This window comes from Polypterus senegalus, chromosome 2 (assembly GCF_016835505.1).
Source record: "Polypterus senegalus isolate Bchr_013 chromosome 2, ASM1683550v1, whole genome shotgun sequence".
Classification (NCBI taxonomy): Eukaryota; Metazoa; Chordata; class Cladistia; order Polypteriformes; family Polypteridae; genus Polypterus; species Polypterus senegalus.
In genome coordinates this window covers 148,001,094-148,025,612 of record NC_053155.1, presented here as the reverse complement: position 1 = coordinate 148,025,612, position 24,519 = coordinate 148,001,094, and the positions used below count along the sequence as shown (strand labels likewise).

The 24,519-nt window shown below is 37.7% G+C and overlaps 1 protein-coding gene and 1 long non-coding RNA gene across 2 annotated transcripts in view; one reads left to right on the top strand and one right to left on the bottom strand.

Moving 5' to 3' along the window:
- nalcn (sodium leak channel, non-selective) overlaps positions 1-24,519 on the bottom strand; it is an 828,408-nt gene that overhangs the window by 628,768 nt on the left and 175,121 nt on the right. The window contains exon 8 of the mRNA XM_039744792.1: positions 6,110-6,261. Coding sequence (XP_039600726.1) covers positions 6,110-6,261 — 152 coding nt within the window. The remainder of the gene's footprint in view (positions 1-6,109; positions 6,262-24,519) is intronic.
- LOC120523461 overlaps positions 1-24,519 on the top strand; it is a 60,258-nt gene that overhangs the window by 35,543 nt on the left and 196 nt on the right. The window contains exon 2 of the long non-coding RNA XR_005632632.1: positions 21,830-21,940. This is a non-coding gene — a long non-coding RNA (uncharacterized LOC120523461). The remainder of the gene's footprint in view (positions 1-21,829; positions 21,941-24,519) is intronic.

Genomic DNA, 24,519 nt, shown 5'->3' with positions numbered 1-24,519 from the left:
CACTGCGGCTCTCCAGGACTGGGATTGAGGACCCCTGACTTAGACCAGTGGTTTGCAACCTGCGGGGCGGGCCCCCCTATGGGGGTGCAAAGTAACAAAAAGGGGTGCACGAAGATGTGAAAAAAAGAAAACAAATCAAAAATATGAAAAAAACAACTGTTGAAACCAAAACAAATTAACTTAAACTACATTCTGATACTAGAACAATAAATATAGAGTTAGATAAATGTTGATAAAAGTTAAGTAGGTATAATAAAATATGCATCTACAGTACATTTCAAAAAAATGTTTTGGGGGGTGTGATTAAAACTGTTATGAAAACTCGGGTCGCAAATACTTAAAGGTTGAGAAACACTGACTTAGATGATTGTCAACAGTCATCTTGGAGATACAGTCTATGAGTTTATATTATATTATCATAATTACAGCAAAGCGTGCAGATCTTCAATTATGAATGCTCACACAAAGCAAGGGCCCTGTATTTAAACAACCAAGTTTAATTTTAAGTAGCTCCTTTCACAGAGCACACCAGCACAAGGCAACAGGAAAAAGGAGTAACTAGAGGAAACCCAAGTGAAGAAACAAAGGGCACATGTTAAACACCATGCGCCAGAACAGAAATGAATATATTTATTTTTAAATCCAATGTAGTTAGAAACAGGCTCGATGATTCCAGTGTTACTGTTTCAGTATAGTGCCACAGCAGAAATCAGATGGGAAAAATGTACAATGATTTTAGTCATTCAGTTAGTCATATAAATACAAATACACATAAAATTGTGCTTCTGCCTATGAACTGAACATTCAGGCGCATCTTCAGTTAACAAACAAATAACCTAAATTCTTTCCTCTATATATATAAAATTGTAAAGGTTGTCGGACAGGCACACAAAATCTCATGCAACCCTGGCCTTTGAAGGTTGATCTTGCACTGAATTAACAGCTTATGCAGTGTAGGGTGGACAAATTGTAAATGAAGATGACAGTCTGCTGGGCTACCAGCTTTGCAAAATAGTATACCAAATACCCCTTCTGGTAACCCAGCTTTATATATAGGATATGGAGTGTTACCTGCAATTTGTACAGTAATGTTTTTCTGTCAATTTTTATTGTACATGAGCGCATAGCACTAAACACAATCGCCAACTTGAATATTTTAGGAAATAGATGATTTTTAAAGAATTGTGTCATGTTAGTACACAAAACATTTGATCAAAAATGAACTGATATTAGGTAATAGTGTACTCTCAAATTTTGTTTTCAGGTCTAATTTAGAACCAACAAATTAGTTTATCTGTCAAAACCATCATCAGTTTGACTGTCAGAGTGACTCTGAGGTGCAATATGTCCTTTATAGGGTCTTCAGTCGCATTAAAATTCGTCGCGCTTGGTCCACTAAGAGGGTCTTCATGTTAGTTAAGGTGAAATATGACCTGAAAAAGCATCTTCGCATCTTGCAGTGTTTGGACTAATAGTAAGGAGCATATTCACAAGCTCCAGTATACCTGTTAGGAGCCTAGAGTGAATATCAGTTAATGATGGGCATCTTCTTTTTTATGAGATTCCTCTCTATCACTGCATGAGGCATCATCTGTTTGTAGTGGTGTATAGACCTCTGATTTCCAAAGATTAATGTTTATTTCCTAAGTCTGAACACTTGAAAATTTCTGACAGAATCATTGTTGGAACATTCAAGCCATCACTTTGCAGAATATCCTCCATATTTAAGCCACTAAAAAAGTTATACCAATATTTAAAAAGTTATTTTCTACTTATTTTTATCATAATGTAATTACCCAGTAATTATGATTACTTTCACTTGTAACTGGCATTGAGGCAAAAATGGAACACTCTTCATTTTCCTGTTCTTTTCTTTTAAATGATGAGCAGAATTTACTTTCAGAATATCTGCCATCTTTGCCCCAGTTGCTTTACAGCTGACACTATTATTTGTCTTGCTAGCTTTATAGAACTTCTGCACAATCTCGTTATATTTGTCCCTAGTGTGTGTATGTCTGTGTGCACAGACCAAAGATCCAAAATATCTGGCAGGATCCTGGGCTTTGTGAGTCTGTAGTTTGGTTGTACAGAATTAAAAACCGTTAGTCCTGGGCATCCAGACTACCTATATTGCCATCCCTGGCAGTGACATATGTAAAACTACTAATGAGATGGACATTTGGCCAATGCAGACCCAAAATTTAGCTTTGAGTTCATCTCATGACCATCAAAGATGTTTATCACATAGCTGAAACAGAAACTACGAGGATTTTGCATTTCTGGCATTCACACTGCTCAGATACACGTGCACTCATACAACTCCATGAAACACATTGCACCAGCCACTTTGGGAAATGTATGGCGGTGCACCACAAGTTCAAGATGAACTACACCCACAACCACTGCTGACAGTGAAAGACATTTCATATATCATTGCCATACGCGTGGACTACCGGACACAGAATGCAGGCACAAAAAACACTAACAGCTACCTGTACAAACTTACATTTCTCTCACTAACATACTGCAAATCATACACATCATTTGACCATGGTATACTACATGTTCCTCAACGTAGGGCACAATGATACAGCTAGACACTGCCACACATACTAAATCGAAAACACAGCCTGAACTTACAAAGGAAGTTTAAGGATATTTGGTTTACAACACATTCACGATCAATCAACAGCTCCATATGTTTTACATCAACAGCCCCATATATTTTACGTCCATGAGGTACACATATGATCAAAGGATGAAAAAAATCAAATACCACACACAGACATATGACAGCTTCAATAGCTTGTTACACACAAACCTTTTCAGACAATGTGCTTAAGCAAAAACTTTCATAGCCTGAACATACACACATCACTCATCATTTCCTTACAGAAGTACAGGATTTCATTCACGCAAACAACCCTTTCGCCCAAGCCTTTACAAACACAAGGCACATTCTTTAAACAGAAAAACTACAAACACAGATGTCATACAACTTCCAGAACTTATGAATGTCATCCTTATTGCATGTTCAATTCTCCAAGTGGGACAGCTCCTTGATCAAAGGGGGAAGTCCTCCACTCAGTTGACTGTTGCACTGTTCTGCCACTCAAAACTCATGGAAGGCTAACCCTGCCCTCAGCCCCAACAATCCTTGATCAAATTCTGCACTACTGTATGGCCACTTTACGCACTACATGTACATACATCTTTAGGTGAACCACTTATCCAAACACTTTCATGGCCTGAAGACACAGACACTCCTCCTCCTTTGCTTTGAAATGTACAAAACTTCATTAAAGCTACCCATCCCTCACGTCTGAACCTGTACAAATAAATGGCAAATTGAACAAAACCAAAAACTCCCAGCACAGACAAACATCACTCACTTTCCACAGTTTATGATGTTATATTTAACATAATCTGTTTGTCTTGCAGTTGCTCAAGCATGCACTTCATTTTATTGTGTACACCACACGACATGGGACAAGAAATTGGAAATGCACAGACTTCTGTTTTTGAAAAAGCCAACACTGTCATCCACCTACATATCTGCATTATCTTTTCAATGTGATTTAAGTACCAGCTTTAATCACTTTTAGAACTAAAAAAATAAAGATGTGTGAACATTGCCCCGGCCACAGACATGCAGACACACTGCAGACATGTTTATTTTTCACTCATGTCACAAGCCCCAATACCCCTCAGTCCAGGCCTACACAATGTCTTCTCTCCCTTTTCTTCTTCAGGCCTCCTGTCTCCTCCAGAGACCTTGTCCACTCTTCCACCCGACTCTTTTCCCTCTCTGAAGGGAGGCGGCCCCTTTAAATAATCACCCGGATGTGCTCCAGGTGTGTTCCTGGCAATCTCCCACCGACACGCCCCAGTGTGGCGGAAGTGCCATCTGTCTCCCCGGAAGCACTCTGGGTGTCCCTGTCCCACTTCCCCCCAGCACTTCCTGGTGTGGAGGAAGTGCTGAGGTCCAGGGTCTTCCAGGTATTGGGGTCCCCCTCGTGGTAAACCCGGGTCCCTACAGGGTCGAGCTTCCCAGCTCTTTACCTGCGGCCCACAGGGCAGTCGCCCCCTCGAGGTCTGGAGGAGGCACAAGCCCTCCTCCGGTCTTCTCAGGCGTCCCGGCTGAGTACCACCTCCATCCGGGTACCACAGATGGCATTAAAAAATATTAATATATAGAATGAAAAAATGCTGCAAATCAAGTTCTGGAGCTAAACCACGATGGAACAGAATAAGCCCTGATTTTATCTGCAGCTCATGGTGACGCTGTTTTCTAGAATGTGCTACAAAGACATGAATGGAAGACGGTGCTTTTTAGTAATAAAAGTAATTGTTAACTTTTATTTTTTGGTTTAGACATTTATTTAAACTCACTTTATAATAATTTAGTAATAATGTTATGCTTAGATGCCAGGAGTTTTGCTTTGAATGAGACAACTTTAAATTGCCTTTATAACATTACCAAATACTGCTATTGGTGATGTCCAGTAGTACAGATTCTACAGTAATGTTTTCCACACCATATACGCCCTTCCAGGACCCCCATACTGTAGCTCCTTCCTCGGTCCATGCTCCCACCCCTTTACAAACAGAAGGCAAGTTACAGAAGAATACAATCTAACCATAAATAAATGTTATACATCTTCCATGACTTAAAAAGTGCCTCCTCAGCTCTTATATACAAGACAAATGCCATTAAAACACGCAGCACTTAAGACTTTTGGTTTCATTGTTTATCACATTCTTGCACTGCTTCATCTTTGTGCTTTTTTTCAATAGCACATTTCTTTCATTTTGGACTGCCTCAGACTTTTTTCCATTCTCTTCGAGGACTAAACAAACACATACAAAGTATCAACAGCTCGTTATCCTTACCATCCCTTGGAGCCACTATTGATAATCCCCTAGGACAGCGGTTCCAACTTTTTTTATGCCCCACACCCCTAAAGATGTTTGTTTTATGTTCACACCTCCTACAAAAGTAATATCACATTTGAAGATGAAGTAGTCAAATTTCTCATTTTTGAACCACAAATTGAACCACATTACCAACTAAAAAAAATAATCTTTTAACTCAGTGCATAAAATTTAAATATAAATTGAGCAATTTAAATTTAGAAATATCAATAATCTTCCAAATGTGTTCTACCGTAAAGCTTAGACACTCGATTGTCAATCTGGAAGTTGGGGTGTGTTACGAAGCATCAAGTGCCGCGGGGAAATGATGTCTCTTAATAACACCTGCACTCAGTTCAAATAAAGATGTGGCACATAGTTAAAATTGTTGAGCTACTGCCAGGACCGCCAACATGGGAGATGGGCTGAGTACAGGAATTGCATCCAATTCAGTCCCCCTTGTCTCTCAGGCAAAAATGTCAATCAAACCCTGAAATCAGTGATGTTTCCCAAACAGGGCTTGCACAGAAATCAATACTAGACCTCGCCCTTCTGTACAGTTCAATACAAGGCCCATATTGTGTTCTTTTAATAAAAGTCATTCACCTTCACGAATGCTCCACATACAGCATGGAACCCACAAAAATGCGCAGTTCTGTGGCTCATTCATAGGTGACACTCACTAATAAATGACTTACAAATGGCAATACGCTGCAAGATGCCGGTTGCACCATAATAAAGTTGGACAACGCACCTCACTCAATTTTGACAAATTGCAACACAACCTTTTTATTTGTCGCACCCTCTGAAATGCTGTCTCGCAACCACTATAGGTGTGGGCACCCCAGATTGGGAACACCTGCTCTAGGACATGGTTCCTACATGCCTAAAATTCATATTTAAGTTTATCAATATACTGATGAACTTTATCATTTTCAAATCCCTTTTATATGAAGATCGGAGGTCTGCGTGTTTCACTAATATAGAGTAGATTTCATTATCCATCCATCCATTATCCAACCCACTATATCATAACTACAGGGTTACGGGGGTCTGCTGGAGCCAATTCCAGCCAACACAGGGCGCAAGGCAGGGAACAAATCCCAGGCAGGGCGCCAGCCCACCACAGGATTTCATTATTAATACAGTAAAATAAAACAAAATAAATAAATGATTATAAACTAAGACAGCATACCTATTTCATTGAAGCCACTGTATCCAAGCTCTTGTCTACTAAGGCCAAGATCTTCGAGGTCCATGCACTTAAATCCCATGGGACACTGGTATCCTTCCCCATCAGGTGAGCAATGTGTGTCAGGAATTGCTAGATTATTCCAAGAAACATTCCTGAGGAAGATACATTAAAGTTTGATAAGTGAATTAAACAATACAGTGGACCCTTGACTTACAAGCTCAATTCGTTCACGAGGGCTGGTTGTAACTCAAGTTAGTTGTAAGTCAAGACTATTTTTTCCATAAGAAATAATGGAAACACCCAAAATGCTCTCCGAAAGTCCCACAGCAACACTTACTTAACCTTTTCATAATAAAAAAGGGTTGTATAATGTACATAATTTACCAAAACACCAATAATTTTTCTAATGTACTAACCAAAAAGTTATAAAAAGTATCTAGCCTACCAGAAACAACTATTTCATACTGTACTCACCATTTAATTTGACATCTTTGGGCTGCAGGATGGGAGGAGGAGGAGAATGAAGTGGAAGGTGGTTACTGTTTAGAAGAAGCCTCCTTATGCAAATCTTTTCTTTGTAAAATTGTCGAGATGGTGGATTTCGACATGCTGTACATATTAGCGAAATATTTCTGCACAATTTCCTTCTTCGTTTCGATTGTGATCGCTGCTTCTCAAGTTAATAATGACAGTAGTCGAGCACTCACTCAAAGCTGGTCGCGTTGTGAACTGCTATAATAATACACTCCAAAGCAAGCCGGTGCTGACTCAGCCTAATGACATCATAATGTGCCGCTCCAGCCTGCTAGCTAACATCCCTTAACAGTCGCTTTCTTTACCTTCGTTACCTTCTCTTCCTTCCTTAGCAATTATGCATCTTGCTTCCCATGGTCTTAGTGAATTATATATATAGATAAATCACTGCACTGACCGAAATTACGTCCACAAATACATGTATCTGAGCTCCGACTGACGCTTACGAACGGTCTCGGCTGTTTGTTTACAATCGCCCAAGCGGATACACGTGACCGCATTCAGGTCGTAATGCAAGATGTTGGTCGTAAATCAGAACAAAAATTTTGGTCGTAAATCAAGTTGTTCGCATGTCAGGCCGGTCGTATATCAAGGGTCGACTGTAAAGGAATCCAGAGGCTGAACTGAAATGTACTAAAAGCATTTAAACTGCATTTTTTATGACAGTTTAATTGCAAAACAATTATCCTTATATATTCATGTCAAGAACTGTTTAGCCATTACAAGATTATACATGGCTGGAGAGTCTCTCCAAACTGTATTGTGAACAAAGAAGAATAACACCGAGAAGGACGCCAGTCAATCGGCAGACTCAGTTACTTATACTGGAGCCAGTTTAGTCACCAGTCAATCTACCAGTCAATCTAACATTTATGTCTTTAAGGTGTGGAAAGAAACCAGAAGGCAAGGTTAAAATCCACATGGATGCAGATCACACAGATTACATTACAGTGTACAGATTACAGTCTAAAAGTGATCATTGTGAAAATCAAGACCATGAGGCATCATCAGTATCTCCTGTGCTGCTGTGCCGTATGAAGATGATGTAAATATTAAAAAACAGAATGCATTTTATGAAACCACAGACTTTCTAATTTTAACAACTAAAGAAATTAGTATGACAGCTATGACCTCAAAGGGGTGCTTTTACAGCTGGTCCATAGCGCAGGGCACTTTTTAAATAAATAATCAGGTCCCAGGTAGCGTTCAGGCTCATACTTGGGAGCGGGTGTATGTGAGCACATTTCACTTAGTGATTAATTGGGGTGCTTGGCTGAACGTGCCACATACACGTTGTGCCTTGGGTGCAGCGGCTTGACACATCTACCCCCAACTAGAGAGGACAGTTAAAAAAGAGCCTGCATGGATAAGAAGGGAGATGAAAAAGGAAGAAAAAAGAAATTCAAAGAGGCATGGAGGTCAAAGGACAGAGAAAGGACAGGAGTGAAAGAGAGAGATGGTGCAAAACGGGAGGAGGCAGGCAGATGGCAATGGAGCCCCAGTGAAGGAGTGTGTGGATGGCAGTCAAGAGGGAGCTGAAGGTGGCTTCTGCTGAGCAACCATGGAGCAGGGGCAACCACAATACTCCAGAGGACTCCCCCGCAACACCAGGGATGGCAGCAAGAGTCAAGGCGAGTGGAAACTTGTTGGCACCCCATGGATTGCCAGGGGATTGGTGGTAGGGATACAGGCAGGATCAGAAAGTTGTCTGCACCTGTTGGCTAACATCTCTCTGTGCTATGAGATTCAAATAGAATAAGCCAAAGAGGCATCGGTTTTAAAGAAGGCAACAGGGCTTGTGAGTGCTGAGAAACAGTGTCCTGAATGGAGTTTTAACCTCATTGTTTGACTTTGTTTTAAATACAAGCACTTTGTCACTTTTGCACTTACACCTTGCCTGGATGTATGTGTCAACATCTATCGGCTGATCTCAGTAACATTATCAATGGTGGCGGGTTCAAGAGGCTCCCGGTAGGAACTAGTAGCATGAAGCCAACCTACACCATCAAATGTGGTGGCAGTGGTGAGATGAACTGAGGCAGTGAGGAATGAAGACCAGAAGAAGGAAACAGCAAGTAGGTTAGGTGCCAGACTCTTTTAAAAGAGCCCACAGACTCAAGCCAGAGGAGGATAATTTAGAAATTTGAATTTTTTAAGGTACTATTTATTGATGGATTGTTTTATCATTGGGCAGCATGGTGGCGCAGTGGTAACACTGGCGAAGGAGCCACCGATTCTTCGTCTGCCCTGGGCCATCACAAGCCTAGAGCCGCCCCTGAGTACTGCTGCAATAAATTATTTCATCAAAGTGAAACACATGTTTAATAACTCCTATCATCATGAAAATGACATCACGTATACATCTCAGTATTTTAGTTATTCAGAGAGCTGTAATATCATGAATGTAATGGATTCTGTGTCCAGTTGGAGGAAGAGAGCCAGTTTAAGAAGCAAGTAGTGATTCACACACATAGAGCACATAGAAGATCAAATACAAAACAAAGCATTTAACGTGCTACTTTAATTACGATGTGATTTGAGAAACTGGTTGATTAAACGATTTTAAGATGAAGTTTATGATGTTCTACCTTAATAACAAAATAAACTATGTGATTAAAGTGAAAATGTCGGGATTGAAGTTGACATTTTGTGCTTTTTCCCCACTGTGTGCCTTTTTTTCTCTGTACCCTAATAAGCTTTCATATGACACTCAGACAGTGGGCTACAATTCGCCTTTTCACGGCGACTTTGATATGTGACTTCTTTTTTATTTCCGGCACTGTGCAATTTTGTGAACATGAGCTTTCAAGTTTCTCCAACACACTATGTCACTCGATCAACTTCATTCTGTTGATTATACCGCGGTTTATTTGAACAAATAGTATGTTTTTTCTTTGCCTCCACTTGGTATTCACTGAAATTCTTATATTTTCCCCTGTGCTTTTCCCATTCTCTTTTCACAGAATTCTGAGCTTAAGGACGATTTATATTGATTTGCATATTCAAAGAGGCGTAATTCTGGGTGGAGTTGGGGCGTTACATAAAGCGCATGCAGGAGCGTTAGTTTTCACGCTGATCGGGATTTATGTAGCGGAAGAACGTGGAAGTTGGAGTACACACAGATTCCTGCATCTGGATTTTTCTGTGCGTAAGCACATTTCGGCTTTTGTGCTTACGCCATGTTATAGTGCGAGTTCTACGCACGGCGTTATACATGAGGCCCCTGGAGTTCGACACCTGTGGTCTAGGGTCTTCCTTCACCCACATACTAGCATGGGAGACCCCTACAATAATTTTGAACATTCACTGCTACTCAGTGCTCGTATTGGTGTCCAACATATAACCATTTCTGGGCTCTAATCATAGTATTGTGGCCTACTTTTCCATTTTGCAGCTGACCTATTGGCAACTTACCAAAAGGACATCTTACGACCCAACTGCTATCCTGCACCAAGGCAGTATCCTTGCAGTAACAGTTCTTGCTGGCCCTTCTTCATATAGTATAATATGGTAACACTGACGCAATGATGTTAAACAGTTAAAGAGCAGATTTAGTGAAGTGAAAGTTTAAATTTTCTGTGTGTGTAAGAAATTTTTGCTACAAGCAATGTAGTTTTTTACATCAGCCCAATACCTAGAAGATCAATACTTAGAAGATCTAACAGCAGGCTTCCATTTCTAGCTAGAATCATTTGGAAACACTTTAAAAACAAAATAAAAACGGCTGCAGGTGTTTCAATTAAAACTCTTGCAATTTCTTTTTTACTGGTGATGCATAATGCAATGTTGCTTAGTGTCAGAGATGTTACGAATATGCTGAAAGTCTTTTTGACATTCCATATACTATGGCAAGAGAAGAAAGAGCCTTTTCAAAACCAATAATTAATGTAAACTGACTCGGAAGCACGATGGCATAGGAAAGACTGGCAGGTCTTGTCATATTAAGGTTTAAATGAGCATGCCTGTTTGATGTGAGAGTCAATATTGAGAACTTTGTGAAAATAAAAAGGTAGAATATATTGTGCTGCATGCCTCTCTCTTTCTGATTTTTTTTTTGCTTGCAATTGACTGTACGTATTTAAATCAATGATAAACCAACCATATTTTTTTATTTTTACCTCAATTTTAATGCTTTAGATACAGATTCTGTGTTTATTAAAATAAACCAAATCCGTCCACATAATTGCCATGTTAATTGTATTTTTATGGCCCAAATCAGTCCATTCTGAGAGAAATTGTTTACTCATTACCCTCCATCCCAATCTCTAACATTGGTACCTTTAACAAAGATAAGTAAGAAGTAAACAAGTAATCCTGCTAGTTTATATTACATTTATCTTTTTTATGCTTGTCAGGAGTTTTAAAAGAATTTTAAAAGTAACAATGCAGTAAACATTTTCCAGCAGTTTCAAAACTAAAGTAATTTTGACAGCTATAGAATTGTCTTGTACATCTTCTTCATTACTGCCCTGTGGCACATTTTGCCTTCCTAATGTATTTCAGGGCTATTCTATAAATATGTATGAGGTCACCCAAAATATTTATTTCTCAATTGCGACATTTCCAGGTCATCTTAAATTCTTGGAAACTCCTATAAGCTATAAAGCACCATAATTCCACAGTAGCATCCTGACTGGCTGAATACCTACAGTACAGTCCCATATGGACCCTTTCAGGGACTTGTGCCCTTCCTAAGGCCTCAATCTCCCACTTAAAGGAGGGTTAGGTGAATGAAACAGAGCTATGTGAATTTAGGTGAATCATCTAGGGATCATTATATATCTCCTTTCAGGCCGCATCAGTCACTCATATACATTATGTTGGGATACTCTGCTGACACACCAGAAATACTGCCCCCTAGTGGCATCCATAAAATGGTAACTAATGTGGCTACTGGAAATGCCTTTGTCTTGCCAGAATCTTATGCAGCCCTGGGCCTACCTTGTAGCATTTCTCGTTGCATTCTACTGTGGATGTGATCTAGAACCCATTATACCGTCAAATCTTGACATCTTTCATTTCTTATTCAGTTCCCTAAATTTACTTACAACATACACAGACCCAATTTTCTGCTGTTAGCATATGAATTTTTACTTTGAACATGCATATGATAGATAGATAGATAGATAGATAGATAAATTTGTCCCTGGGGAAATTTAGCTCAGGGGTAAGATATGGCCTGTGACTGCAGTGTTTTTGTGAGCTTTGATTCTTGCTTTTCTGCTATTTTTTATAGTTTTCCTTGACAACTTTTTGTTACTTTTCTTAATGAAAATAACCGGCATTTTCTGTGTGCATGTCTGTCAAATCTGTGCTGTGATAATAAGTGTTAACATGCCTTTGTGAAACTGTGTATTTGTGGGTTACAGAGAACATGTGAAAAAGGCTTTTAGTGCTCATCCAAACCATAGCTTGCAGATGGCTGTTGGCCACATTTCAGATGGAACACTTAGGAGGAAAAAAAAGAAAACATGTCTTTCTCTACAATTATGTACAGATAAAATCAATGTCAGAAATACTTTGTTAATTCTCAAATCTTAGCTTTAGCTTTACATTCAACTAAAATACTATTACAGTATGTATTTGCTTCGATTTTTATGCACATTGCTCTCATGCTGTTGTATTGGACTACCCATACATGGTACATTTTGACGCTGGATTTAATGCATCAACCACTTGAAGAATTCTGAGGGTCTCTGCCTTTAACAAATACCAAAGTCGGCACAGGTCTTTTATTTTGCTTCACCTAGTATCTTTTCCATCCATACAATTGAATATAGAGCCATGAGCTTACATGATTTATTCTTAATTATCATAACATTGAGTGAAATAAAAAAATGATTTATCAGGGCACTGCACTATACTTCCAGGACATGGAAATTTTTCTAAAGAAACTGAATGCTTGCATCTGAGTTTCCAAAAAGAGTAAGCACTAACTTTGCCTTCGCATCTCTGGTTTCCTCAAGAATGACAGTTACATATCTACATACACCAGCCACTTTATTAGGTATACCTTGTTAGTACAGAGTTGGTCCCCCAAAACTACCATACTTCTTCATGGCATAGATTCAACAAGGTGCTGGGAACATTCCTCGGGGATTTTGGTCCATATTGACATGATAACATCATGCAATCAATTCATATTTCTTGGCTACACATCCATGATGCGAATCTTCATTCCACCACATCCCATAGGTGCTCTATTGGACTGAGATCTGGTGACTGTGGAGGCCATTTGAAGACAGTGAACTCATTGTCATGTTCAAAAAATCAAGCTTGAGATGATTTAGGGTTTGTAACATGGTGTATTATCCTGCTGGAAGTAGCCATCAGAATATGGGAACACTGCGGTCATAAAGAGATGGACACAGTCAGCAACAATACTCATGTAGGCTGTGGCATTTAAGCAATGTTCAGTTGGTACTAAGGAGCCCAAAGTGTGCCAACAAAACATCCCCCACACCATTACATCATGACCACGACCAGTCTGACTCACCATACAAGGCAGGATGGATCCATGCTTTCATGTTGTTTACATAAAATTCTGCTCCTGCCATACGAATGCTGCAGCAGAAATGAAGGCTCATCAGACCAGGCAGCGTTTTTCCAATCTTCTATTGTCCAATTTTGGTGAGCCTGTGCGAATTATAGCCTGAGTTGCCTGTTCTTAGATGATAGGAGTAGCACTCAAGGCTCAACGTGCATTCAGAGATGGTCTTCGGCATACCTCAGTTGTACCGAGTGGTTATTTTACTTACTTTTGCCTTTATATCGGCTCAAACCAGTCTGGCCATTCTCCTCTGACTGCTGGCATCAACAAGGCATTTCCATCAAGAGAACTTGCACTCATTGGATATTTTCTCTTTCTCAGGCCATACTCTATAAACCCTAGAGATGGTTGTGCATGAAAATTCCAGAAGATCAGCACTTTTTGAAATACTCAGAGCAGTCTGTCTGGCACACATTAAAAAGTCACTGAAATTATGTTTTTTCCCCATTCTGATGCTTGTTTTGAAATTCAGCAGGTCATCTTGACAATGTCTACATGCTTAAATGCACTTAGTTGTTGCCATGTGATTGGCTGATTAGATATTTGTGTTAACAGGCAGTTGAACCGTTGTACCTAATAAAGTGGCCAGTGAGTGTACAGTATGAGAATTTAACTGAAGCAAGTACTTTAGGTGCTAATGGTGAAGTCTGTAAATATGGATAGCAAGTATGAAAAGCAACCATGAAGATTGAAACTTGATAAAGATCACTAAACACATACTGTATATTACAATTATTTTTTGCAAATTACAAAAGTCTGGCAATACATAACATGTAAAAGCTATTACTAACTTTGGTTATCTCAGTAATCTCTCATGATCTGTACAAGACACATCAACTTATGTAATCTAAAATTTTATTTGTGTTCTTATTTAGTTCTGTATGCTGTCAAGATGCAGACAGTGATGAGTCCATTATGACTTCACTTCAAAATTCTTCACGTAAGATGTAATTTCTAGTTTCACACCTCCCTCCGTAAATTCTAATCTAAAATTTTTACTTCCTTTATATATTATTTTAAATTTAATATGACTCTTATTTTCCAAGACAAGTCAGTTCTGCACCTTATCTTACCATCTAGCTCTTTACATTTGTCTTTCAGAACTGGAAGTCTTATCTATATCACTTGTTTGATGAGAACAATGGTAACACTGTCCATCCCAGGTCTGGCCAGACCTAAATCAAAACATTCAGAGAAGTCTCCCAACTGTGTATCAAGAAGGCAGAACACTGTGTGAGACTCTCTAACCCTGGAGCAAACCTGTGTATCAGTCCCTTTAATAATCAAGTTCCTTAATATTCTTACTTCCATCTTTCTGAGATCTAGCTTAGAGATGACTTATTGCGGCTCTTCATACCTGCTTACTTCATCAGAGTTATCAGAGTCTCCATTCAACTCCACGAGGTACTGAAAATTGTTTAGCCACAACTCTGGGGTTAATGTCCTTGGACAATATGCACCTCTTATATTGTTCAGCTGTGACCTACCAGTGGAGTGCAAGTTCCCAGTTTTGTAGTACAAAGCATGCTAGCTTCTTCCTCATCAAGGTGGGCAACCCTCTACTTTGGTTTAGGTGGTCCCTCTTGAAGATATCAAAAAGTCCAACATCATACAAGTCTGCCATTTTATTGACCTCATTTTCAATTTCACTTAACACTTTTTAAATTAAGAATTTAAAAATAAGTTATATCATCTGCATGTAGCACTTGCTGACCTCCTCTAAGCACCTGTTTAGCACTACTAATAATACTATCAGACACTTTGCCCTTTGCTACTATGCTACTCACATTTTTATGAGAGACTCTGTCTATAGTAATAACTTTTAAACACTTCTAGTTCTTCAGTTATTTTTCTACCTTTTCTCGCATTTAACGCTTAGCTGCCACTTTTTCCCTCTGTCACTTTGCTAACTCTTTTACTTTCTAACTGAAGGTCCACCACCCACACTGTATTTGATTAAATGTCCTTTCTATTGTTAAAATATGCCATTTCTCTTTGCATCTTTCCTAGCACAAAAGCTTGCCATTTTGAGACTGCTGTAACTGATTTGTGTACTATAATTTTTACTATAATTTTTTACCTACCCACACACTTTGTAGGTCAACAAAGTCAGTAGTCTCACTTCTGAATGTGTTGTTTGATATATGGTACTCTTTTCTTTAGTAACTGTTTCAATTTTTTGTGCTCTATGGTATGTTATTATGTTATTACGAGTTAGCTAAAGTAGGTTACCCGTGTTAAAGGCTAGAGACAAACATTTACTTGTAAGCTCTGAACAGTACTGTTCATAACACTCATATAGTATTTGTTGTGACGTGTGAGTCGCTGTCTTGCACCCCAAAACACGAGGCTGAATCTCAGTACTTTAGCAAAGCCAGCTTTATTCAGCTTGAAACAGGACCAGCACGGTCATTTATTGTATTGATATCTACCACTCTCCTATACACAGACACAGCAGTCAGGCAGGGTCGGGGCCAGGTTAGTGGCCAAGTAATACTGTTCCCTGCAGTTATAATGTTCCTTGCATCACCCATCGACTACAGGAGCATATCGTGGGACCGCAATTGGCTTGTAGTTGCTTCCGTGGCATTCCCCTGCAGCTCTGTGAGCCTGCAGTTGCCCCAGCAACAAACAAGCAATCTTCCACTGACGCGGCAATCATGCTTCAGGACACACTTCAGCATGTCATCCCATTATGGGGGATTCCCAAAGAGTTCAGAAACCTCATAATGTCTTTAGGGAAAAGCCAATTTCGTTCTACACATAATATGTCTGTATGACCAAACTTAGAGAGAAATGAAACAAGATAAACATTAAACTGAACTTTCTTTAAACAAGAAATTTTCTCTTCTTTTTGGATACGATTTTTTTTCGATTTTTGTGTGAACTGTTTTGCCTTGAATTTGACTAAACCTTTTAAAACAAAGATATTTGGATTGCGAAATAATTTTGCCTCAGCTGTCCTCTGAAGCAAGCTGAAAGCTGCAAAACTTTGGTAATTTTGAACAATCGCGGCTACAAATTCCTTGATTTTTGTATATTTTACAAGAATGTGCTTCTCACTACAAAATACACAAGGCTTTTTAAATGCACAGACAGCTTTCACAGTCTTTTAGACCAACTTGTCTTGAGTCGCCTTTTCAGCAGCATCGGTAATACCTGTAACAAAGGTGCTTCCTCTTGGGCCACTTTTCAGAGTAAACTTTCCCTTGCTGATCTTTTCTTTTTCCTCTGTTTATGTACAACTTTCTCGAGCAGCTTCATGAGACAAGATAAAAGGCGTTTTGGGCATGTAGATGGAAAAAATCTATCAAATCATCAAATTGTACAGCTCTTCCTTCTTTAACCTCAGTACTGTGGGCCATTGATCTCCACTCACATTTCAGATCATATGGAAGTTTGTAAAATACAATACGCAGGATTTCACCATTATAGAATTTGTTCTCGTATCTTCCTGTAGTAGACAGACAATCATACAGCAACCGAGAAAAAGAGCTAGATCTAGAAAGTTAATGTTAATGTTAAATTCACATAAGTGTCTGTTTAATTTCATTAGAAAGTTACTTAGTTACTTAGATTACGGTATAGTCTTTTACCCCCTGTTTCGTTGCTCTATCTGTAAAACTGAGTGTTAATAGTTAGGATATAGCCTCATTGCTAGCATGGACTGTTACATAAGTTTGCAAACAGGATATTGGCATACAGTTTTCTGACCATTCAACATGTAATACTGTACAACTGTATGCCGAAACTTAAGAGTGAAATGAGACAAAATAAATAACCCTTAAATTAAACTTTCTTTGTAGTATCAATTTTTCTCTATTTTTGTGTGAACTGTTTTTTGCTTTGAAGTTCAGTAAAACTTTTAAAACAGTGATATTTGGATTATGGAATTATTTGAAAATGTGTTGTACTATTCCCTGAACTGTCCTATGAAGCAAGCTAAAAAACTGGAAGGCGGAAACTTCTTGCCAGCTGAGCACCCATTAAGACTATTCTGTAGGATAATTACTTGCATACTTTCGACCGTGTCTTGCTATTTCATCCAGCAGAGCTTTAGGTCATAAAAAATGAGCTCCATTTATCCTTGTACCAGAGAATTCTACAGAGAATCTTCCTTTAATGATGGCAAATCATCCAGCTCCTGAGTATAAAAGTATACCCATAAAATGCTGTTCTTTCTTTAGAATATAGTCAATATGTGCAAGCATGGACAATTCAGTTCATCAAACATAATCATCTAATCTAAGATTATGCAAAATATATCTTAAGACAGTACCTAAATTGTGAACAATGAGATCACATACCTGCTTGATATGTTTTGCCAATGCCCTACCCTAAGATTACATTGGAAATATAAAGTCTGCCAGTTTCTCAAACTGTTTTAGACCTAGTTAGCCCAAATGATTTAACAAAATCAGTCAGGGTAACATCAGATACTACAAAATCTATTCAGGAAAAATCTTTTGTGATAATTAACACTACATTTCTTGCTTTATATATTATTTTACTTAGTTGAAAGAATACTAAGTCACCCTTCATAATTCAACAAGAAAAGGATACCTTATGTTACTTTACATTAAGCAAAAATCAGATTTTCAGGGAATGGTTCAAAGTTGTGTTTGTTTGTTTTTTTTAATCTGGCAAAAATACATTACTACTGTTCCAGAATATGTGGTGCCTCTAGATCTTTAAGGGATTTCATTGTACTTTATATGAGAATTTCAGATAGTGAATGGAATTTGGCCATCCATGTGATATACATAACTTGTAATATGGTGTCCTTAGCAAATATTGTATATTGCACAAATCTGTCTCATCTAAAACCATCTCAAATATATCTGGAACAAGACTGAAGATAAGAATGATGTCTTCAAGCACTAGGCCATATGTTTTGGAAATGCTCTACACTCAAACTATCTCAAATATCTGCACATTTCTCAGATAGCTTTAGATCTAAAAATACTCCCAAACCTGAACAATTTAATTGTGATAGTTGGAAAAATTCTAACTCACCTCCTGCTACTCAGTATGAAACAGATGTCTTATATTATTTTAAACTGGAAGAATTAAACTCTGTTTGTGAAGAACCGTTCAAGATTTCTTCAGAGGTTCTCAAAAATATATTATTGTTATTCAAAAATAAGACCAATAAGAGGCCTTTACTGATTATTAGATAATCACCTGATTGCAATTATTTTATCAGAATGCAATCATTTCACATAATCTTTTGAATTCATGACTTTTTCATTCTTATATCACATGCCATTTTACAGTCCTTTTGCATCTGTAGTGTTACTGCAACCTCCAGTCTTGTAGAGTAAGAGATAGAGAGTGTGCACACCCAGAGGTCAACAACTGGAAGAAAAGAATAGTGTCTAAACAGAAGAAAAAACTCTGCACCTTTGAAACTGCATTTCTCAAAGTTTAAACATCAACCTATGACACTTGCATATTTTGGAAAATGATCATGTGTTTCAAAATAATGAATTCCAGCCATGCACCTTTTGTACCCATAAGCCACACGGCCACTCATTTTACCAGGTAGAAGTAACTTAGAAACATCAGCCTATTCAACTGGTGGCTCATCCATATTAAACAAATCATATTAAATCAATAAATATTAAATGAAATAAATATCAAATATTAAACTATTAAATATTAAATTACATTAAATTATTAAATATTAAATTAAATCAAATAATATTAAACATATGCTGTACATGTGTTCTGAATCTTTTAGGACACTCAGTAGTACTGTAGCTAGCATTTTCAGTTTTCACTTGCCATTGGGCTGTTACTGACATTTTCACTCCTGACATCAGACTCCAGAAAATTTTTGAAATGCTTTGATTTTTGCCTGGTGGGCTGAATGTGCAGCATTCCTGGCTATAGGATTTCAATGTGAGGAGGACCTCTGGGTGGATAACAAGAGATGTACACAAGAGCCAAAGTACAGCGTGCAGTGGAAGTCATGAGCACTACAGATTCACATACAGGAGAGAAGATTGCAATGAGCTGGCCAGAGGCTGGAATGCCCATGATGGACAGCAGGCAACAATCTTATTTATTTGTTAATTTTATGAAGTGTGTTGTTAATGAACAGCCTCGTTTTCATCAGGTGGATGTGTATTGTTATAATATCAATATACTTGTATTTGTTATAGTGGCAAAAACATTAAAGTGACAATTAAATTGTTAATCACAATTATATCTATAACAATTCATTCTCAACAACATTTTCATGATCATGACAAGCCAGGTATCAGCTAAACATCTTCAATTGTCTTAAAATATACCAGGAACAACTTTAAGATTGGACTGTTTTGTCATTTAGTTTTCTCACTTGAGTTGAGGAGGGAATTGAGTGTTCAGTTCGATTGCATTTCTTCCCAAACACAATCTTTGAAATTCTATATTGATTGTATTTCTGACTGAATTGTGTGCTACTTACTATTTGCAACCATTTTTTTTCCATGTACATAAAATGAAAATGTGTAAATGATACAAAAAATAAATAAATATAGGTACAATATTAACTATTATAGATACAAGTAAAATCACTAGCTAAGATTAATTCAGTATTCTTTCATTAGTTTGATATTAAATTCTAAGCCAAGTGTAAAGACAGCAAACATGACTTCATCCGTTAATGGATACAATGTTTTCATCAAATGAATTTAAGCATCTGATTAAACATGATTTACTAAAAATCGTTTATTTTTTCCATCTGCATTAAGTTTAATTTGGATACGTCTGACAGATGCTAAGAATATATTTTATTAACATAAACTATTAGGCAAAGTATTCCATTTTTTTTTATTCTAGATACTAATTGTCACATCTGCATCCAGTATTGCCAAGAACAGACCCTTCACTTTTCAGGTTTGACACAGATATTCTATCTCCTCAATGATCTTTCCAGGGTATTGTGTCCTACCAAGTACATTGTCTTTAAAATAATGAACCAATATTGTAAACACTTAGGTAAACTATTTTATTTTATTTCTTTTTTATAATCCTTGGAAGCCCAATGTAAACGTAGCTCATTCTTTCCAACAATATGCAGGACCATTTCCAAATAACAAACAGATATTTCGATCATCAAGAAAAAATAATTAAGCAATGAAAAAGAAAATCTATATTTTAAATGATTATTATTAGATATAGTGGGAGCAGTAGCTAATCACTGAATTCAACAGCACCTAAATAGCATCATGCCTAAAATTTACCCACGCCATAAACTACTACTTATCTCAAATTAAAATGACAAATTCTGAACTAAATGTGACCGGAGAATGGGGTCTGTGTCTATAATTTTCTTTCTGCCTGTGGAACCAAGTTTATTTATAGCTTAAAATCATGCAGACTCCCGACAGATTGAGGACAAAAATTGCAAAAAAGTTAGCTATTCTAATCAGCCTTAGAATAAAACATTAATTATTATGATTAAAAGTAATACTTTTTAATATCCAGTTTTAAAGTGCTGGGTGGCATTGTCATAGCTTGTATTTTTAGAGTTTATAATTGTCTCTAATCTGTGTTTCCTGTTATGTATTTATTCAGTCATTGGGCTGTCGTTAACACATTAAAAAGACAAAAATCTGCCCTTTAAGATCTTTTTCTATCCTCACCAATTAGCTTTTTAAAAATACTAAACTGTATGCAATTTTAGGACTTTTCTCTTGCTTAATTAGGTTCAGTAAAAATGTTGGAGTGCATTTGAGATTATGTAATCTTTCTATACTTGTGTGACATTTGCAATATGACACCCAAGTAAGTATATTTACATTTACATTAATTTTTGTTCATTTCACCATTCACAAACTTTATTTTATTTGTGTGATACTGTTTTGCACTAATGAAAAGCAATAGTGACATTTTTACCAAGAGATGACTGTAATAAAAAAATGTGTTGATCAAGCTGCTTTGAAGTCCTTCTAACACTGAGAGTGTACATGAAAAAGAAGTACTATCTGTGCTAAAAAGTAGTACAGTATTACTTTTGTTAGCTTATCTGGCATTGCATTGTCAATTGTCTGTTATACCAATATTATTACCAACATTTGTTAAGCATAATGTAATCATAAAACCATGGTAATATGAATATCACTATTGTGCCAGAAATCAACATTCTATACATGGTTAAACCATGACGTTTTGTACCGAAGAAGATATATTATCAAGACGAAGTACAGATGCTGCCAAAAAATAAATATGCAAAATTAAATTTTTGATTTTTCAACAAAGTCGGTGAACAATGAGCATCTGAAATGGAAAAAATTAAGAAAATATTATTTTAACACTGTAAATGTATAAAGGTTACTAATCAGTTGTGAATGTCCTGAGAGCACTGTCATACTAAAAACTTTGTAAAAAGCTCATATTAAAGCATCTATTGTGGATCAGATATTTAGGAAGCAACTAAAATCATCATCTGGTACCAAGTGGCTTCCAGTCTAGTTCTGGGAGACCTTTGGGGCTGCAGATTTTCATTCCCAACAGTTTCACAATTGGTGAATCTTTTTACCTCTTATTGATCTCATTGTTTAATTAGCAAGTCTTTCCTCTCTTACTGTCATGATTTGGTATGATTTAGGTTCATCAAAGGCCACCAGTGTTTTTTCTGTTTTTAGGTCTGCTGCCAGTGTTGCTAGAGGCATGGCATCTGAGGTCAGGATCCATACATAATTGATGCCATGGGATAAAATGACGACTATAGGAGCAAATCCTTATCTGATCTGCAGGTAAAAAAAATCTCTGATATATTCAAAGTTTATCTTTTTTCTCTTATGTGTACTTTTGGTTTTGACTATTTGTTCTCTCTATTACAATTATTGTCTCTTGTATTGGTCTTCAGTTTCATTTCACTTTACATTTTTTTTGCTTGTTTTTTACGCACATCTTCCAGTTTTTGCTCAAAATTTTATCTGCCAGTTTGCTGACTGATCACTTACTGTATGTTACATTCAGAAAAAAGCAGTGGTGTTATATTTATATTTAGAAAAACTTGTATTTTTGACATTGCACTTAAGTATCTTTTGTCATCATTTCTGCTCCCTTAATTGTATCCTGATGATGACAATTAACAAAATGCCATGAGGGCAAACAACACTGAATGCTGTAAGGGTGCAGCTCCATCAGTATTATTTTCTATTAACATACTCTTTAGTAAATAACAGCCTCAATAACCAGAAAAAATGGAGAAGTGGAATGAAAATCTCCATGTAACATACAAACAGTAATTATTGGTACACTCCAATAAAAACTTAGGAAACCCAGTTGTGTAATTTCAATATTTCTAACAAATTTTAGAAACAGAGTAAGTAGTGGGTTGAGCTCTGGAACTGAACTTGGAATCCACTTCCATATATCACCATTCTTACTTGTGCGTATGACGATGCGGGTTCTGCTCCATGCTCTCACACACCGGCTTTCTCCGTCCTCCTGCCTTCTTCCCCATTAACCTCCATTCCTTCTCTCTCTTCTTTTTTCTTTCTCATCCCATCCGCCTCGCTCTTCTATTAAATATTACAGGGACGTGGAACAGGTGTGCCAATTAACAGCTCCCGGCAACAATTACGTATGCAGACGACTCCTCACCTGTGCACTTAAGCATCACAAATCACCTGGAAATCTCTACAGCCACACTACCACACCCCCTCTCTAAGCCACGAGGGTGGCGATTATTTATTGAAAAAGTGGTCTTTGATCTGAGCTGTGGACCCGCTAAACCACAGTGCCTTAGAGTTCCAGGTAGGAAAAGTACAAATATTATAGCCCAGAATCCTGCAGTACACTGTGTAATTATGTACTGTATATAATGTTAAATGACTTCATATAAATGTATAGATTTATATACACTCTATGAGTGAAGACATCTCAGTAATCAAAGAAAAACAAAAAAAAATACCCTTTTGCTTTCTAGGTGTGGCCAGCTTTTGGGTTTTATGACATAAATCTTCCTTTTGGACTGAATGTTTTGATAGCTTGTAATGTGTTTCTCTTTATTAATAGTGCCATGCTGCACTGTATTTATACGTGACCATAGTGTGGCTGATATATTAAGGGAGGTGTTGGTTACATTAGTGGAACAGTTGGTCAGGCTGGACCTCCAGGTTGAAAAGAATGGGGGTTACCTTAGACTTATATTTTCATGAGGTACAGTGGGAGCCAGAGGTTTACATCCTGGAAGACTGCCACCTATCAGTGACCTTGCTCATAGTCTTGGGTATGGACACACTAGTTGCAGCAGGGTTTACCATGTGTTTATCCTAACTGGAGTACTGGCTGTCTGTGGTGGGGTCCACAGATTTGTAAGAACTTTGCCCAGATCATCAAGGTCTCACTGCGGTGGGCTGGCGTCCTGCCCCGGGTTTGTTTCCTGCCTTGCACCCTGTGTTGGCTGGGATTGGCACCAGCAGACCCCCGTGACCCTGTAGTTAGCATATAATGGGTTGGATAATGGATGGATGGATGGATCAAGGTCTTAAACATGGTAAAGTAAGACATGCTTGATTAGCATCATCCAACCGCCACTTAGCGGTGGCCTACTATATGTCACCACATTCACAATGTTGACCACAATGTCACTCTAGTCAACAGCACCTTCAAAAAAATCTGACCCCAAAAAGACCAAGCCTCAGGAGGTAAAAGGTCTTCTGTGCTTCCTGGGGATGGTTGGGTGGTTTCACACGTTCATTCCTTGGTTCAGTGACATTGTAGCCTTACAATTATAAAAACAATTACAATGAGAACAGGCCATTCAGTCAAACAAGCTCACCCATTCCATTCACATTGATTTTCCAAAATAACATAAGTCGATATTTATGAAGGTCCTGAAAGAACTACTCTCTACCACACTACTTGATATCCATTGTACTAATTCCTTTCATAATTTTAAACACTTCAAGCATGTCACTCCTTGCAGCACAGTAATATCTAGCATATAAGTTGATGAATATTTTGAAAATGTATCAAAGCAAATGTAATATTATATAGTATTTCAAGAGACATGTTCTACTTTATTGATGAGAACAGCAGTACTGTGATGTTTACCAAACCAACCCCCCCACCAAAGTCTTTAGGACTGTCTCACAATGTGAAATTTATGGAGGCGGATGCAGCATGTATCAAGCCAACTTCGTAAGGGTGACTGTGTTTAAACTTAGAGTCTATAAGCCATCCATCACAGGAAAGCCATAAAATGCCTAAACAAAGCAACTAGGGGATGAGTTACACTTCAGGACTTTCATTTGTAACTGGCCAGGAAGGAACAGGTAAACTAATACTATTGGTCTGAAGTATGGCTGTTTATGATTAGATC